Source organism: Urocitellus parryii, chromosome 8 (genome assembly GCF_045843805.1).
Source record: "Urocitellus parryii isolate mUroPar1 chromosome 8, mUroPar1.hap1, whole genome shotgun sequence".
Taxonomy (NCBI): Eukaryota; Metazoa; Chordata; class Mammalia; order Rodentia; family Sciuridae; genus Urocitellus; species Urocitellus parryii.
Genome location: NC_135538.1, coordinates 21,275,420 through 21,294,785, shown reverse-complemented (window position 1 = coordinate 21,294,785; position 19,366 = coordinate 21,275,420). Strand labels below are relative to the sequence as shown.

The following is a 19,366-nucleotide window of genomic DNA, read 5'->3' as shown; positions in this document are numbered from 1 at the left end:
CATGCCAGGCGAGCACACTACTGCTTGAGCCACATCCCCAGCCCATGTGTGGCATATTTTAAGGGCATTAAACAAAAACAATTGATGTAGGCCAAGTGCCTGCCTACATTACTCCTGTAATCCCAGAGGTTCAGGAGGCTGAGGCAGGAGGATCATGAACGAGTTCAAAGTTAGCCTCAGCAAAAGCGAGGTGCTCAGCCACTCAGTGACACCCTATCTCTAAATAAAGTATAAACTAGGGTTGGGGATATGGCTCAATGGTAGAGTGTCCCTGAGTTTTCCATCTCTGGTACCCCACTCTCCTTTCCCCTTCACAAAAAAATGATGTACTTTCCAGAGCATACTAGTCAAAACGGTGAGTGCAATCCCCAGGTATCAGGTCCTACAGGCATCATGGATGCTTAACCTCTAGAAGACCAGGAAAAGACAAGGTGATATTTGTCTGCCTTCAGACATGATGCACTGTTTTGAAATTCATACCCACTTCCAGGAATGAACAAGGAAATAAATAGCCCAATGCCAGAAAAATGAACAGGGCAGACCAACCAATGTGGAATGGGTGGTGGGGAGGGCTTGGGAAGAAAAGACTATGACTCTAGTGTTGGATCTAAAGTTAGAATTACTTTGCGTTCTTTAAGGTTCAGTTCCAATGTTACCTCCTTTTTGAAGTCTCTCTCTTTTTTTTTCCTGCAAAACCTTTGCCTTCTTATTGGTCTTCGAACCCATGGAACCATACATAGTAACTGAAACACAGTGTGCTTAGTAAATGTTGGGTGCAAGTCTGGAACAAGGCAGTGGATTGTTTTGGGTGCTCAGATAAAAAGGCATCCATCCAGCTGTAGAACTAAGAACAAACTCTTGTGTTTCCTTCATTATGTTGTTTTTTTCCTGCTCTGAGCAACTAACTTGTTCTAAGTTCTATGAGAACAAATATATATATTTTTTTAGCTGATTATACCTGGAAAAAACATTTTTGTATAATTTGAATTTTTATTCATAGCTATTACTTGCATTTAAGCAAAACAGCTTAGGTCATAGGAAAATCTGGAGATTTTTAGAATGATTACTGAGTTCTCACCTTGAAGATTTTACTCAAGAATGAAGAGAACAATTATTTCAAAATTGGAAGGCTTAAAAAATAATAAAAAAAATGAAAAGGAAGCTATCAAATTTTGAAAAGTTGTCTTTTTTTCCAATTGCAAAAGATCTTGAGATGCAGTGGGTTCAGTGTCACTGTATAATATCCCTTTCTGGTATTATGTTTGATTTAGGCTGATTCTAAAGTCATCGAGAAGTGGATGGGTGGCGTGAAGGACTTCTTGATGAAAGAGCAGGCTGCCCAAGGGGACACTGCGGGTCTACAGAGGCAGCTTGACCAATGCTCGGTGAGTTTTGCTGTTCTCGGGAACCTGATGGAATAAACAACACTTTTTTCCTTTTAATTATTTGTTGCCATTATTAAAATTGTCAAGAGTGTGACATGGTACTGCAATGTTCAGTGACACAAACCTGTAATCCCAGCAGTTTAGGAGGCTGAGGCAGGAGGATCCCAAGTTCAAGGTCAGCCTCCCCAAGTTAGTGAGACCCTGTCTCCAAATAAAAAGGACTTGAGATGTAGTGCAGTGGTAGTGTACCCCTGGGGATAACCAGGAGATCACCAGGAGTTAACAACAACAACAACAACAACAAAGGAATCAGACATGCATTAAATCCAGATAAGATACGTTTTATCACAACCCTCCCTCCCCCCTTTTTTTGCCTTTACAACTAATAGACGAATGACAGATTATTCATAGTTTTACTTTTGGTCATGATTATAGAATTTTGGACAGAGAGAGCAAGAGCAACTGTGATTCCTAAGAGCTGCTGTCTTATTTGACAGTGACAGTCTTTGTGTAGTAATTACCAATTGTACATTGCTCTTATTGTGCCACATGGCAAGGCTTTAAAGAAAACATACTTAACAAATGAAATTTGCTGGTAATACTGCATTGCAATTTATACTTTGTGAAATCATCAGGCTTTTCTCTAAATTAATTAAAAGCTGTCTTCCCCACTGAGAGTCAAGTATTTCCAATCTAATTTAGCAGATGGCTCTATGAAGTCTCCAGGTGAAATGGATTTCTTTAGGCACAGTATTTCTTAAGCAGTTAAAAATCCTGACTTCCCTGCAGACTGTTCTTATAATATTTGCAGGAATCCAGGCAAACTATAATTATGGCATCTACTTATATAGGCATGAATTCAACACAGGCTTATTTTATGTTTTCAGGCATTTGTTAGTGAAATAGAAACAATTGAATCATCTCTGAAAAACATGAAAGAAATAGAGGCTAACCTTCGAAGCTGTCCAGCTGCTGGAATGAAAACTTGGGTGCAGACGAGACTGGTTGACTACCAAACCCAACTGGAGATAATGACCAAGGAGGTGAGGTTAACTTACTTTCTATGGTTTTTAGGAAGTGGAGACAGTGGTTTCTTTTCATCAATAAAACAGATTTTATAACCCATCTAGTTTCAAAAACAGTGGTACAGAATAACTACAGCCTGAGTGGCAAGTTGGAGCAAGAGAGTGTTTATATATATGTTTTTATACCTTTTTTTTAAATTAAATGAGAGTGTCAATTATTCGATTTGACCCAGGACTTACTCCTTGACCCTTTTTATTCAAAATCTAGCTCTACACACGTTTATGAGATTTGCCTTAACCCCAGAACGTTTGAGTGTGTTATCCTATGGTCACAGCCATCAATCATTTATTTTTTTCAGCAAATATTTATTAACCAGCTATTGATGAATATTTTATTAATTAGATATCTATTGGTAGGCATCATTGCAGGCACTGGGGATATGGCAATAAATGAGAAAAAACTCTCCTCTTATAGAGCTAGCATTCTAATAAGGCAAATACTGAATTCTATCAGGCGGAGATAACCAGGAGTTAGCGTCATGGGGATTGTGTCAAGTAGAGTGGCCAAGAATGGACTTTTTGAGACTGGGACAATTGAAGAGGGGCCATATGAGGCTCAGGCAGGAATATTCAGACATGGGCAACAGTGTGTTTTAAAGCTCTCTGGTGGGAATAAGCTTGGTGTATTCAATAAAGAATGAGGGCAGTGTAGCTGGACTAGAGTAAGAGGAGTTAGTGGGCCGGAAAATGGGAATATCTGAGGTCAGAGGTAGGCAGAAGATGGATTAGATATGGTCATGAAAGTAAGGACTTTGGAGTTTACTTCAAGCGTGATGTCAAGCCAATTTGTGGGTTTTGAGCAGGGAAATGACAATATGATTGATCTTTTGAGGTCAGTCTGGCTTTCGTGTGGATAATTTGCTCTGGGAAGGCAAAAATGGAAACAGGGAGAATACACATGAGGTTCCTGCAGTCTGAAGAGAGAGGATGGCCCCTTGGACTGGGAGATAGTGGTGGAGGTCGTGAGAAATTCTAGGATTGGACTATATTTTGAAAATAGAGATGGGACTCCTGTAGAATATTGGACGCGTGATAGAAGAAAGAAACAAATGGTCAAGGATGGGATTTTTGCAGGGGTTCCATTTTGTATGAATTATGGTGCTCTTTCCTGTGGTGACCAAGATTCAACGAGAAGTTTCTGTGGGTGCAGGTGAAGGATTAAGTTTGAGATGCTTTTGGACATGCAAATGGAACTTTCAGCATTTGTGACCTGGGAATCAGGGGATGCTGAGAAGGCAGGTACATGTAGAGAAGTAACCCCAGGGAATGAGTACTCCCAGGGGCCAGGAGAGGAAAGCTTGTCTCCGTGCCCCATGCTGAGGACTGCTCAGGCCACCAGAACTAAAGATGAAGCTTTAGTTTTGAAAAGATGGCTGCTTTTAATGACCTTGAGAAAAAATGGGTTTGAGAAATTTCTCTCTTAAGGGGAGAGAGGTGGATGCTGAAGGTGGGGGATTCAAACAGGGTTTTGCTGTTTTAAATAATGAGAGCTAATGCAGGATTGCCAAGGGAATGGCTTCACTTGGAAGGAGAAATTGATTGATACAAAGAGATTGATAATTTCTGAATCGAAGTCTGTGTGAGAGGGGATGAGATCCATAGCTGAAGTGAAGGAGCGGCTGTGGAGGTTCCTCTGTGGCTACGCAGGGGAAGGCAACTCTGCTGATACTCTCAGAACTGAGGGTAGGTAGTGTTTATAGGGAAAAGCAGTCCATGTTTGCATCACTGAACATTTTGTTTTGTTTCTATTGTTTTAGCCAACTTCCTTATTTTGAACATGTTCAACTGTTAAAGAGAAGTTGAAATAACGATGCAGAGAACACTCATAAACCCATTCTGAGATTTTCCAGTTGTTCATGTTTCTCACATTTACATGTATACTCTCTCTCTCTCTCTCTCTCTCTCTCTCTCTCTCTTCTGTTTTCTTTTTTCTAAAAATATACTTTTGAAAGGGAATTGAAAATACCATGACAGGCCACCCTTAAATATTTGAGTATGCTTCTCCCATGAATAAGGACATTCTTCTCCAAAATCACAATAGAGTTATTAGACTTAAGAAAATAATCTTTTTGTAACATCACCTGATATGCTGGCCAATGTGTGTTTCTCTATATGTGCTATAATTAGATGGAATGTGCTTGAAGGAGCTGGAGTTTTTAAGAAAGTAAATAGAGAAAATGGCTTAGAAGTGGCAATGAGAAACATACATGTGCCCATCCGTCTGTCCATCCATCCAGTCGGACCATCCATCCATCCATCCATCCATCTACATATGACAACATAGCACTCATTGTGAATTGTTTTTTATTCCAAGTATGGGAATAAATTGTGGAAAAATTTTAAGTGTCCTCAGCAAGGAAGGAACTACATGTTATTGTGTAATTATTTAGATCAGATCCAGACAGCTGTATTTCATTGACTGATAAAACTGTTGAAGATGTTTTGGACATTCAGTGGGAAATGATAGGCGTATAAAACAAATCAACAAACAAGTGCAGTCTATCACATCTATTCTATCCATGTTATCATTGAAAGAAAGAATATATTAATGTTCCAAATTAGAAAGTATGTAATTGTGAGTTTTTTTCTAAAAAAAAAAAACCCCAAAACAACAACAACAAAAAAAACCTCACCACAGTGTCATTATTTTTCTGATTTCTCTGTAGATTCCTGAAAATGATAAAACTGACTACTATTTGGAAAGTGTTAACAAAGAGAATTTATGTACATATGTACATGCACACATAAAATAATTTTGCAAAGAGCTTACCAGGTGGGCTGCTGATTAGCAGGCATGATAGCCCGGCTCTGTGAAGTAGTCTGGTTCTCAGAATGCCATGGGGCAGTAGAATAAAAGCTCCCTGTCTATTTTCAGGACTGAGATCCTGTTTGGAGGGAGGGGACAGGAAAGCTGCTAACTCTTACTTAACCTTTACCCTTGTGAATGCCATTCTGCTCTGTAAGTGGCCTTTGGTTACTGTCAGCTTAGCAGCCAAGCAAGTCTTGGCAAGGTGGTCAAACTGTGAAATTGAGTTTGAGCAAGAGGTTGGGGTTGTCAGGGGAGGGTTGAACTGCTGCTCTGAAACAGGTCTTCTCACGGTGGAAGTGGATTTGTGGATAGGTGGGGAGCTCTCTGAAAATATTCCTAGACTTCTCTGAAATACTTAACTCAGGTGGTGAACCAGATTCAGGCAATTATCTTCTTTCTAATGTAACATTTGTGTGTGTCTGGTATAGTAGATTATCAAAACCAAAATTTTACAGAACAGTGTTTTATGAAAATCATTACTAATAACCTGCCTGTGTCTGCTTTTTAAAAGTGAAATCTTAATAGGGTTCATAAAAGGATCATTTTGGTTGCTTCTGTTATTTATTGTTTTCTTTTCATAATGAACAGAGCTACAAGAAGTCTATTTGACATATGTGCTTTTATTGCTGTAGATTAGATTCCTACATCTGGGATTACTCTCTCAAAATTTATCCAATTTCAAAATTATAATAGATACTTCCAGATTAGGTTAATATCCACAGTTTGATGGAGAAACCCTGTGATGCTCTTGTTTTCATTATTGCTATTCCACAGCATCTACACAAAATACAGAAAAGGTTTTGCCTGAATATTAAAACATAAGACTCCTTATAGGAAGTTGTCAATATGTCTTCCAATATGAAAAACTAGAACTTGATATTGAATATACTAAAATTTGTTTATTTGGGGAAATGGCTTTTCCTTTCTAGATTGCTATTCAGAAAAATAGGTTGTCTGAAAGGCAGGAAAAAGCAGTGAACCTGAAGAAAGACCTGGCGGAGATGCAGGAGTGGATGACCCAGGCTGAAGAGGAATACCTGGAGAGGGATTTTGAATACAAGTCACCAGAAGAACTTGAGAGTGCTGTGGAAGAAATGAAGGTGAGACTAGGCAATCAGTGTGTGCATAGGCTGCATACCTCCTCTACTTCCTTGAACACCAGCCAACCAGTCTAACAAGCTGTAAAGAACTGGATGTTCACCTCCTCTTTCACATTGGGATTTAAATTTTTTTAAAAAAAGAAAGAAAGAAAAGAAAATACATACATGTTTGTATATAAGGACGGATAGCCATGATGATTTTAGTGGGGAAAGGAGGCTAAGAATCCACTGGTTCAACTTGACCCATGAGTTAAATCCAGGAGAGCCCCAGGGACAGTCTCAGGGTGAGACCATGAGCAGCCACAGAGAGGCACTCCAAAACATCTGGTAGTGGGTATGAGGAAGAATTATAATTTTTTAATGTGGTAAATATATATATAACATAAAATTTGCCATTCTAACTATTTTTAAGTGCACATTTCAGTGGTATTAATTATAATGGTGTGCAGCCTGTGATCTAATTCAAAAGGTTTTTAGGATGAGTTTAGTTTTATGAGGAACAAGAGAGACATCTGAAGTTGGTTGGAAGTCATTGTCATTTCACAAGGTAGTGATCTTCCTTCCAGTCCCTGGGGCATGTGTGGATACCAGAATGTCCCGAGAGAGGTAAGAGGAGCAGTAGGAGGGAAGGAGGGAGTCAGAGGTGAGGATACCAGTTGGATTCACGGGATGTATTTCCTGTAAACTTATATTCCTGTGTCAGTAGTCTTGAACTCTCTCTTTATATATATATTTAATATATATATATATATATTAAAAGAACTGGGCATCATCCCAAACTTCTAACACTGCTTCAATTGTCCTTGAGTGTTCAAGCTAAAGGAGGTAGAAGTCTCTTAAAGTTTTTTTTTTTTCTATAAGATTAACTTGCCTGAAAGTATAACTAAAGCAAAAAACTCTATACAGGTGTTTTTGAAAAAAGGGCCTCTATTATGTTCATGCAAACTGTATAGGAGCCAATGTTTCTAGGACAAGAGACTACTATTTAAGCTAGAACACTATCACTGAAATATTTTTGGTGTAGTTCTTTTTGAAAGATTTTTACAATTTTAGTATATAAGATATTTTAAAGTGTCTCATTTAGTCACTTCTTTGATATTATTGACTGTATAGTTCTTTGACCTTTTGTAAGTCACTCTAGATGAGGGCTGAGAAAAATGAGATTAAAATCCTACTGGGTAACAATCTATTTTTGTTCTTCCAAACAGCCATTAAGGATTTAAAAGTCCCTGTCTTTAATGACCACCCCTGTCCCAGCCTTGGGAATCTTAAAAACCATTAACACAAAAGAAAGCAGAATGGAAAGACAAGGCTATTTTCTTGACTGTGAGATGATTCGTCTGGAGCACGGAGGGAGAGTCAGGAAGCAGCTATTTTGGGATCAGATTGTCCCAGTGTAACTTTATCATCTTTGAACTGCTGTTCATTATCAGGAGAATAGATGTACCTATGTTCTAGGAGGAAAAAACATTGCTTCATTTATTTGTAGGACTTTTTAAAGGTTGCCTCTGCCAAGGTGCCACTCAATTTTTTGGTGTAGATTCACTATTTCTATCCGGTATGCTCAGACCTTAAGTGGTTAGTTTAAATGAAATCACTTACATTGTTATCTCAGAGCCATAATTTGAAAATATTCCGTGTTGGTAAACAATGTAGGATAACTTGGATGTTATTAAATAAAACTTTGTTGGGGCTGTTTGCCTCACTGTATAAAATTTACTCTGCATCCTTACTTTAGAAGCACTCAAGGTAGTGATTACCTAGATAATATTCCAGGTAGGCTGTTGGAATCATGTAAAATACTTTAATTTTTGTTTCATTTTTTTAAATAAAAGAAAGTAGTTATGGATATAGGGAGACATTTTTCAAGTTCATCCTTTCTTGGAACAGAGAGCCAAAGAGGATGTGTTGCAGAAGGAGGTGAGAGTGAAGATTCTCAAGGACAACATCAAATTATTAGCTGCCAAGGTGCCCTCTGGTGGCCAGGAACTGACGTCTGAGCTGAACGTGGTGCTGGAGAATTATCAACTTCTCTGTAATAGAATCCGAGGAAAGTGTCACACACTAGAGGTATGATACATATGTTTTTTTCAGTGAAACATTTCTCAGATCCAAACTCTTTAATGTATTGATAATTTCCATATCTTGGTTAATAAAAAGCATCCATCCCTCTCCCATATATTGGATCAAAATGAAAAAGGTTTTAAGGGAATAGGTTGATTAAAAATGAGAGATTAAAAAGAGGAAACCAAGTTCTGTCTCCAGTTATCAGAAAGTTCTTTAGCAAGTCCTTTAATATCTTTATCCTGAATTTTTTCACATGTGCATCAAGATTTTCATGCACAGATGATTCACAGGGTCTGTTCCAGTCACCCAGTTCCACAATGTACTGTAGACATCTCCCATGAACAGAAGTTTCTTATTCTGAGTGTCTAAAGTTAAGAGGGTTACCCGAAGGAAAAAAGACTTTAAAAACACTGGCATCAAAACAAAACAAAATGTTGGTATTTTGCTGAACCTTAGATAAAATACCTTTTTTTTGCCATTAGATTAGAGATGTAGATGATACTATGTGATTATTTAATAAAATTAAGATTTTGCTTGTTTGTTTTTATAAGATTTTTGTTATATCTTGTAGAAAGATTTTTTTTTCATTAGAGTCTCGTTGAGAGATTTAAGAAGCATTTTAATTTATAACAATAAATTCAGTTCAACCTAGAACAAATGATTATATCATGTTAAATCCTATAATGGTAAATTAAAAAAAAAAAGGTCAAAGGAGTGTTTTAAGAAATTCACTTGCTACTTGATTGTTCTGATTCTATTTGTGCTGAAGTAAATATGCATAATTGAGACCAGCCAGTAAGGAAGCAGCTTGATCAGGGCTCAGTTCTGTCCTTGGGAGGGATCTCTCCACTGTCCTCTCTTTCCCGTAAGAAAGGAGATTGAACTTGAATATAAATAGTTTTCTCTATCTGTTGCTTATAGAAATTTGGGGGACTAGAAACCTCTTTTTCCTTTTTCTCTAAGCCAAGGGTCAGCAAATTATGACTGAGGGTTCAAATCTAATGTGTGGCTTGTTTTGTTCACTTGGTTAACCAAGAGTGATTTCTATATATTTCTGAAGGGTTGGAAAAAAACACACAAACTCTCTTACCTACCCACCTACACATGCCAAAGAAGAATCTGTGATAGAGACTGGATGTAACCCCTAAAAATAAAATATTTTCTGTTTGGCTCTTTACAGAATACTTACTGACCCCTATTCTGGTAAGCAGACCTTACCCAGAGCACAGAGAAGAGTGTGCCTCCACCTAGTCAGTAGATCTAAAAAAGAACAGACCCAGAAAGCTCAGATCTGAGTACTTTCCTAAATTCTTTCATCAGATAAGTTTCTTTTATATGGAATAAAGGAATATAATTGTATAAATGGATGCATTCCTCAACAGTCTGTTCTCCAGAAACCTTATAGTTGGGGAACGAGTAATTGCAACTAACACAGTAAAGATAGTATAGCTCCTTTTTTGGCTAAACTGTGCCTTTCTCATGCTAGGGATATAGCTCAATTGATAGAGTGCTTGCCTCACATACAAAAGGTCCTGGGTTCAATCCCCAGCACCACAAAAAACAAAAACAAAAAACCAAAAAACAAACCCATAAAAACAAAAATAAAACTGTGGCTTTCTTCTTGTATAGACCTGTCCTCAGGAATCAAAACACAGTTGGAAAGGCAACATAGTAAACTATTAATATCAGTGAGCTCTGAGTTGGAATTGAGTGTGCCCCAGGAGATTTTTATTTTCTGTGAAATTATTTAAAATATTGCAGTTATGAGTGATCTTTACCTTCTGTTTAAAAAACTAATATTGTTTCTTTTTTAATTCTATTACATAGTTTTATTTTTGACATTAGATCCTTGGAATGTATTTTAATGTAAATAGTGGGGCAGTCTCTATCTCAGTTCTCCTTGTCCCCCCCCCCTTTATTGGTCTAATATAATTTATTGACAAATTCAATTTTCTTGCACTTATTGGGAATTCCAACTTCATCAGTTTCAAATTCCCACACCTACTTATCTTTAGATGAAGTTATTATTGATTGAGGAGAATGTGCAACACTAGAGATACAACATATGATGTGGTTTCTGGACAATTGAAACCTTTTCTTTGCGTGCTCTAGGAGGTGTGGTCTTGCTGGATTGAACTGCTTCACTACTTGGATCTTGAAACCACCTGGTTGAACACTTTGGAGGAGCGGGTGAAGAGCACAGAGGCGTTGCCAGAGAGGACGGATACAGTCAATGAAGCCCTAGAGGTGGGAGCCAGTGTTCTGGGTGGTGTTTTTGTCTGTTGCCAGGAGAACAAACTTTTATCAATATGAGGAGCACAGGGCTTTACATGGCCCATGGGTTTGCCTCCTCAGTGCTTTTCCCTGGGATTCATTGTCCTCAGTCGCCTGCCATGTTTTTGCAGTCATGCTGGTTTAGCGGAACGGGACCTTATGGCATAAGCCTCTGAGGTGGTTAGCTGTGTGGCACTTAGCGCCTTCTAGATGGTAAAGCCAGCTCTCTAGTGGGTTTCCAGTTCATTTTCCCTATCCCTGGACAAAACTCTGAATGTCATTAGGACAGCTGCTAACTAGTTATATTTATTCACTAAGCACAGCAATGACTGTGTTTACAGCCGTTTCTGGTCCATCCTCTCCAGATGTTGCAAGTTAGAGACTGGTGTGGGCAGTAGTGGACACTGGGGGTCTCCTCATCAGAGCTGGTCTTTTAAGGCTCGTCTTCCAGCTCCTGGGGACCAACAAGTGCTCCCGATTCTTTGTGTTTTTCAGTTACAGTGCAGTGTGAGACACAGGATACCTTCATTACCGTTTCTTAAAGGAATTGTAATTCAACAAGGTTAGGTTCACTTAAGAAAAAAAAAAAGGAGAGATGGGTGGATATGCTTTTAAACGTTAGAGGTGCTCTGTGGGCACTGAATGGATGATTGGATTGAAGGTCAGAAATAAGTGAACTGTGGGACCTACATTCCAGGAGATGGATGCCTTGCTAGAGAGAAACTGTCATTTCTCAAATACAGCAGAGTGAGGAATTGAGAGAATGAACAATAATGGAAAGCTTACTTTAAGAAAACCCGTTTTCCTAATCTGAAAGTAAACGTATATTCTAGAAGCTTGGAAAATAGAAAAAAGTAAAAAGCAAACTTTAAAGTAAACACTTACATACTTTGTATACTTCTTCCTAATTATTATTTTTATGAACATGTACTGATGCACTGGGTCATAATAGCTTAGGAGTAAGTTGGAATCTCAGCTCTTCTTTTTATTAGTTGGGTGTATATAGACTAGTTCATCTCTCTGAGCTTCAATTTCCCAGTCTGCAAAATGGGAATAATATTTAACTCATGGTTAATTAGATTTATGTAAATAAAAGTGTGTATATCAAACAGTGTTTAGTATATCTTATAGGTACATGAGTCCTATTTTTTTAGTAACATAATTATTTACAGTTCAGATAATGTTGTTGGTAAGGTACTGCTTCTGCTTCCAAGCTTCATATATTATGGGAATTTCTATATAATGAATAATTTTTGAAATTATTTTTTATGCAATTGTATAATTATCTCTTATTCATGCTGATTTCTTAGTTTTATTAACTTATTAATACCATGATGTATAATTTTTTTCATTACTTGTTTACTTAACTTCTGGTATGATTCCTTAGGTAGATTTCTACACATTATATATATTTAAATGGCATAGTGTTAGGATCTTTGATCTATTTTGCCCTAGTAAATATTTCTTTCTGTGTCCCTGGTCCAGTCTCTGGAATCTGTTTTGCGCCACCCAGCAGATAATCGCACCCAGATTCGGGAACTTGGCCAGACTCTGATTGATGGGGGGATCCTAGATGACATCATCAGTGAGAAACTGGAGGCTTTTAACAGCCGCTATGAAGATCTGAGTCACCTGGTAAGAATCAGGACATGAATGTGTATGATGGAGTGTTTATGATACAGGGCTGACCCCCAAGCTCCATCTGATGGAGTGTTAGTTTTTGATTAAAGTTAACAACATCTAAAGTTGGTTAATGCTGATTAAAACTTTAATGTTGGTTAAAGTTGGTATTCAGAACTTTAGATAGAGAAGAAGAGACCTCATGTTTATAAGGCAAGCTGAACCTGATGTTTAAAAACTAATTATCTTTGAGGTTATTTCTGTTTGTGAACCATTTAATTTCCCTTAAGAATCACATGATAGCATAAAAATTAGGGCCATCAGAATTTGACATAAGCTGTTGAAAAGCCCTAATCTCTTGGTTCATATCCAAGTTAAATCTGAGTGTTTATGTTCATATCAATAATTAAAGAAAGGACACTGGTTTTTTTAGAAATGCTGGGTGGGTATTAGATGTTTTCAAACATGTACTAAATAAACTGTTTTTTTTTAGTCCATGAATAGCATCAAACTTAACCCCAAAGGGCAGCAAATAGTGGTTAGACCCATGTGCATCTTTGGAATTTGTTTTAGATTTTGAAAAACCGAGATTCAGATGTTTGCACTATTGATTCACATTCATGTTATATTTTATATTTTTCGTGATAAACATTGGCGATTCCTAAGAATACTCTAAATTTATAGTAAATAACATTTATTTTATTGTGTTCTATAGGAAACCTTTCCATTTTTGTATTTTGTTAGTTTATGCAGAGAAAAGTAGTAATTAATAATTTCTACTTCTGGGATAAGGTACGTAAGATACTAGATGGATATTTTCACTCTTTTCATTGATAGTTATTATTTATTTATAAGAAAGGCCAAAGTCTTGTACTAGTGCTTTGAGGCTGGAGTGTATACTCAGCAATTTATATTTGTGCTAATGATTAAATTTCTCCTCTGTGTAGGCGGAGAGCAAGCAGATTTCTTTGGAAAAGCAACTCCAGGTCCTGCGGGAAACTGACCACATGCTTCAAGTGTTGCAGGAGAGTTTGGGGGAGCTGGATAAACAGCTCACCACGTATTTGACTGACAGGATAGACGCCTTCCAAGTTCCTCAGGAAGCTCAGGTATTGCCATGGGCTTGAGGGCTTTAGAGTTATAAAGAAGAGCTAATGTAGCCTCCTCCTCAGCTGCCAGTGAACTCCTGCAGCTAGAGTTGAGGAGAGAGGGTCACTGTACTCATCAGGTGGCTCCTGGATTTTGGTGTTCTCTTGCTCCCTGTGAGACTGGTCAATGAGCAACACATTTAAACTATGGTTTTCAAACTCTATGAGGTTGGGGCAATGTCTTCTTTATAAATAAGTTGTGAACATTGGAATTGACAGAGGCAAAGACTTTGGCATGTGCGTAACATGCTGCAGATGTGGTCCACATTATTCTTAGATATATTACAAATTTATTCTTACTTTTAAAATATGGTATTATATATTGCACAACTATATGGGGTTTTTGAATTATTTCTTTTTATACTTAAAACAAACAAACAAACCAACCCTGTTCTCTCCTCTTTCTAATCTCTTGGTAGAAAATTCAAGCAGAGATCTCAGCCCATGAGCTCACTCTAGAAGAGTTGAGAAAGAATCAGCGTTCCCAGCCCCCAACCTCCCCAGAAGGCAGATCTGCTAGAGGAGGAAATCAGATGGACATGCTACAGGTAAATAGGGCAAGGCGCTTCCTTTTCCTTTTCAAAATGACAGCGTAAAAAGAAAAAGAGAAAGAGTTGATTCCTAGGTGTCTTTGGTATTGTTTATGATGTAAGACTGTGGAATGGAAGTGATATATTGAATCCCATTGCATCCCAGGAGCAAATTGGTGCATGGGTAGAAAAATACTGAATCTGATTTTTATAGTTGAGAAGAGAGCAAGTGAGCTAGCTTTAGAAGTTAGCTTTATAGACTGTTGTTTCAGTACAAGCCCCTGTCAGTACTGGCGTGGCTGATGTACTGGGCAGGCTGAGGGCTTATGGGATGCAGTATCACTTACGTTTCTTAATGGTCCATGTGACATGGATTTTCACTCTGAACTTGGGTTGAAGGGCATTTGAGTTCTGGGTACCCGAATGATGGTTTTTTTTTTAACAGGTGAGAAAATTAATGAAATTTTAGTTCTAGTGAGACCAGCATTATCCACATTTATTATTTCTGAGATGAAGACACAGATTTATGACACTGTGCAGGTTACACAATCATGTGATTCCTTTAAGATTTCCTTTAAGATATCTTCTTCTTTTTGCCATCATACTGAATGTTTTTATTCGTGTTTTATTTTATAGCTTTTTAGCAGTATGTCTTATACTGATATCTTTTTGGTGAGAGAGATTGTCACTCTGATACGAATTGCTTATCACTTTCATTTCTGCAAACAGAGGAAACTTCGAGAGGTGTCTACCAAATTCCAGCTTTTCCAGAAGCCTGCTAACTTTGAGCAGCGCATGCTGGACTGTAAGCGTGTGTTGGATGGTGTGAAAGCTGAGCTTCATGTTCTGGATGTGAAGGATGTAGACCCTGAGGTCATCCAGACCCACCTGGACAAGTGCATGGTAACTTGTTGGGGAGCCACATGTTGGTGGGCTTTCAGGCAGATGATATGACTCAGGATAGTACTTCTGCATATGGTCGTTAGTACAGAGTTTGCTAAACACAGGGAGGGAATCATGGAAAACACATTAAAAAATATGAAATGTGGTCTTTCCTTCCAAGGGAATTTTAAAAGGTAAGAGACATAAGAGAGAGTAAAGTCAATGATCATTGTGACATGAGTTACAGTAACTAGAATAAACTAGCATGTATTGCAAATTTATTCTAGCTTTTAAAATATGGTATTACATATTGTATAATTAGAAACATATATCATACAACAAGATCCCAGTATGAAGTTAGGAAAGGTGTCAGAAGAATGTGACTGGTAAGCTAAATTTTCAAGGATAATTCTGAGTTAACTAGAAGAACCATACACAGAATGGATGTCAGGAATATTAACACATTAAAAAAAAATCTCTTCCAAGGAAAGTGCAGTGTTAACTACTAAGTTTTATAAAGCTGAAGACTAAAATATGGAAGAAAAATTAATTCTTAGAATGGATGTCAGGAACATTATAATATGAAAAAATTTATTTGCTAGGAAAATAAAAGTTTCAATCAGAATTTAAACCTAAGATTGAAAAGAAGAAATGATGTATAAGGCCTTATTACTATTTCAGTCTTGAACTTTAAAACTCAACAGAAATTTTAAAATAATGAGGTGAGGAGGACGGGATCTTAGATTTAGTGTTCTTCTTGGGAATTATAAAAAGACAAGTTAACACTCATCAGATATGTGAAACCAGGGAAGGATCTTTGTGCTTTTTCAAACTGCAGTGTCTAAATGTCTGCTTCATTTAATTGAGTGGAAGAGTGCACAAATAGGAAAAAAAAAATAATCTACTTGTGCATATATGTAAGCATTTATTTACTTAATAGGATAGAGTGGCAAACAAAGCAAGCACAGTCCTTGATGTCATGTAAGTGGGTTCACTGTTCTGTTAGGTGACAGTGTCCTATGAGATGTTTCAGGTTAGGAGGATGATGTATGGAGTCAAGTGAAGCTGCCCAGACAGAGCTTTGGGGTTTGAGATGACTGCAGTGAGAATTGCTCTGAATTTGACCTATGCTCCGATTGCATGTAGTCATATTCATCTCGACAGATGAAGATTTATATGTCTTCAATACCTAAGTAGTACCTGCTCATTGTGGTAGGCTTACTATTTCAGAGAATGGAAACACATAAATGTTATAAATTCCAAGTTGAATCAGCCAGAAATAGCTAGTGATGGCTTTTTCTGGTCTTAGCATTTAGGGCTTTTTTTAAAATGAAATTTTTTTGGGGAGACTCAGGATATAGCTCAATGGTAGAGTGCTTACCCTCCATATGTGAAACCCTGAGTTTATTCTGTGGTCCTGGATTCAAACACAGGGCCTCATGCATGCTAAGCACATGTACTACCAGTGAGCTAACCCCCAGCCCTCAAATGTAACTTTATACATGATAGACATTTAAGCTAATATTTTCTCCACATTATATAGAAAAAAATATCCATATTATATTATTAAGTACTTTCATCAACATTTAAAACACGTCTGAATTTCTTTCAAACCAGCATAACCTCTATTAGTTTACTTTCTTATCTGATTTGAAAAAGTTATTACAACCTTGATTTAATTTGACTCCACCTTTGAACTCCATTTGAGAAAGCAAATGCCCTTTGACCTCCATCATTAGTTCTTAGCTGTCAATCTGTGTAAGCTGCATTCTGAAATGATCCCAGTTGGCAAATTTTAATTACAATGTGAAACTTTTCATTCTTGTTTTTTAAGAAACTCTATAAAACTTTGAGTGAAGTTAAACTTGAAGTGGAGACTGTAATCAAAACAGGGAGACACATTGTCCAGAAGCAGCAAACGGACAACCCTAAAGGGATGGATGAGCAACTGACCTCTTTGAAGGTCTTGTACAATGACCTGGGTGCTCAGGTAAGGAGAGCAATGTTACAGCTTACTTTCTCTCTCTCATATGATTTTATTCATTATTTTATTTTTTCATTATGGGAATTGAACCTTGGGACCTTGTGCATGCTAAGCACACGCTTGATCATTGAGTTACACCCCCACTTCTTTCATATATTTTAAAATTTCACGTTCTTGCAAAATGCATGTTTGAAATTTATGGCATTTATACATGTTCCAGGAATTTTTGCTGTATTTCTTTAAATGTTTCTGTTAATATTGTGATGATTAATAGAGAATTGGGAATTTATTTTTAATGTTTAACCCAAATTAATATTTATACTTTCAATGTCTACTGACATTCGTATATTATTCTAAGGAAATTCCACCAACAATAGTCACTATGTAAACTCGAGTTATTGGTCTTGGTATTTCTAAATTGAATAGTGTATTGAGGAATGGTAAAATATCAGCTAGTAAATATTAAGTGACAGGACGTTCATATTAATCTACCAGGATTTAAAATTCTGCCAAGAAACTTCCATAATTTGGGCATTTTAGTGACTCCATGTGGAAGTTGTTGGGCCATTTACTGTGATGGACTGAGTGAATACTGTGGGCTTATTGTCCTTTCTCATTGAGAATCTCGGCCCTGAGACAGGAGAGCAAAGGAACATGTAGAAGTGAAACCTTGGCAATGTTGAAAAACCGTTGGGCTAAGTTTTGGATCCTTTTTCCATTAGTAAATATTAACAATTTCTGCTTTAAGTAATATTGAAGTTTCTGCATAAGCCCAGAGAAAAATAACTCAAATTTTGTTATCAACTTAAAACCAAGAAGAATAAACAGTCTATACTTTTTCTAAGTGGTTTTGACTTCATTTCTGCAAGATCAGGTTGTTGGTGTGATATATATTGTGCATCTGGAACCCATGTCTTGGAGTTTCTCATTGGCTTGGGTATTATAAGGATGAGAATGGATTTGCTGGTTTCTATACTAATTCTCTAATTTAGCATTAATTAGGTTTTGGCATTTACTAATTTTCTTATTCAAAATAATTTAGACTTCACTGTGTATATAGGTAGTAGGGATACAGTGGTAAGCAAAAACATATATATATATATATATATATATATATATATATATTTCGTCTGGGGAGTTGAGGGTCGTGAAAGAGGAAACTGTCAATCAAGCAGTTATGTGGAGTAGTTACAGAATGTCACTCTGCAGTGTTCTGAAGGGATGTGTGTGACATGGATAATGATTTGGTCCAGTCTTTGGTTAGGAAAGCTTCCTGAGGGTGTTGTTTTAGTAGCCTTTGTATTGCTGAGACCAAAAGACCTGAGAACAACTTCTAGAAAGAAAAGATTATTTTGACTCACAGTTTCAGAGGTTCAGTTCATGGTTGCCCAACTTTATAGCCCTGGGCCCGAGGTGAGGCAGACCACCATGGTGGAGAGATGTGGTGGAGGGAAGTGGCTCAGGACATGGCAACTAAGAAGGAGAGGGAGAAGGAGAAAACAATTTGCTCTTCAAGGACAAAGGTACCCCCCACCCCCAGTGACTTAACTTTTTCTAGCCACATCGTACCTGCCTACAGTTATTGCCAAATTAATCCATATCAGTGAATTAATCCTTTTATAATCCAATCTTTTGATTTCTGAAAATTCTTATATCTCACACCATGAGCTTTTCGGGGAGGATATCTTCTGTCTAAACCATAACTGAAATGATACATTAGCTAAGACCTGAAAGATGGGTAGGAGTATCCTGGGTGAAACTAGAGGAGGGGCTCCTGAGGCTCATGGAATAGCATGTATAAAAGCCCTGTGGCAGGAGAAGGTATGGCTAGAGAGAGAGAACACCCGTGTGGAGAACATGGTGTCAGGGAGATAGGATGAGACCAGACCCTGCTGGTGTCACCAAGTTTGTATTAAAGATTTTAATCTCTGTTTTAAGATTAACAAGCAGTTGTGCAGGGTTGTTAGGCAGTAGATGACTGGTCCAGAAATGTATTTTTTAAAAAGTCATTCACTGCACTTTGGAGACTGAATTGGAGAGAGGTAGGAAGAAGTGCATAGAGAGCATGGAGAAAGTCCTTGTTATGGTCTTTCTTGTGAGACGTGATGGTAGAGTGAGTGGTGATGGTAGAAGCCAAATAGCCTGGCTTGAGATATGTGTGGTAAGTGAGGCACGGAAACCGGTACTGTAAGAAAATGTTTTTGAGGATTTGTATGGGAAAAGTAGAAGAGACGAAGGTCCGTAGGGAAGGAGGGGTCAACAAGGGGCTTTTTAAATTTTTTCTTTTAAGTGTGAGCAATGAGTATGTTTAAGAGCTGATGTAAACCAGTCCACTGAGAAGAAGTCATTGCATATCCATGAGGGAGAAGGGATACATGGCTAAGTAAAAGATTTACAACTTGAAATGGCCTAATTCAATATGCAGAACATCTTAAAATGTATTGATTCGACTGAAAAAAGTATAAATTGTTATACGTTGAAC

The 19,366-nt window shown here is 37.5% G+C and overlaps 1 protein-coding gene across 5 annotated transcripts in view; it reads left to right on the top strand.

The window, feature by feature from the left end:
- The window catches only part of Utrn (utrophin), a 514,146-nt gene that overhangs the window by 177,693 nt on the left and 317,087 nt on the right, over nt 1-19,366 (top strand). For all 5 annotated transcript variants that reach the window (XM_026397636.2, XM_026397635.2, XM_077801941.1 and 2 more), the window contains 10 exons: nt 1,272-1,385; nt 2,273-2,428; nt 6,209-6,379; nt 8,270-8,449; nt 10,559-10,693; nt 12,206-12,355; nt 13,288-13,449; nt 13,908-14,036; nt 14,748-14,921; nt 16,735-16,890. In XM_026397636.2, coding sequence (XP_026253421.2) covers nt 1,272-1,385; nt 2,273-2,428; nt 6,209-6,379; nt 8,270-8,449; nt 10,559-10,693; nt 12,206-12,355; nt 13,288-13,449; nt 13,908-14,036; nt 14,748-14,921; nt 16,735-16,890 — 1,527 coding nt within the window. The remainder of the gene's footprint in view (nt 1-1,271; nt 1,386-2,272; nt 2,429-6,208; nt 6,380-8,269; nt 8,450-10,558; nt 10,694-12,205; nt 12,356-13,287; nt 13,450-13,907; nt 14,037-14,747; nt 14,922-16,734; nt 16,891-19,366) is intronic.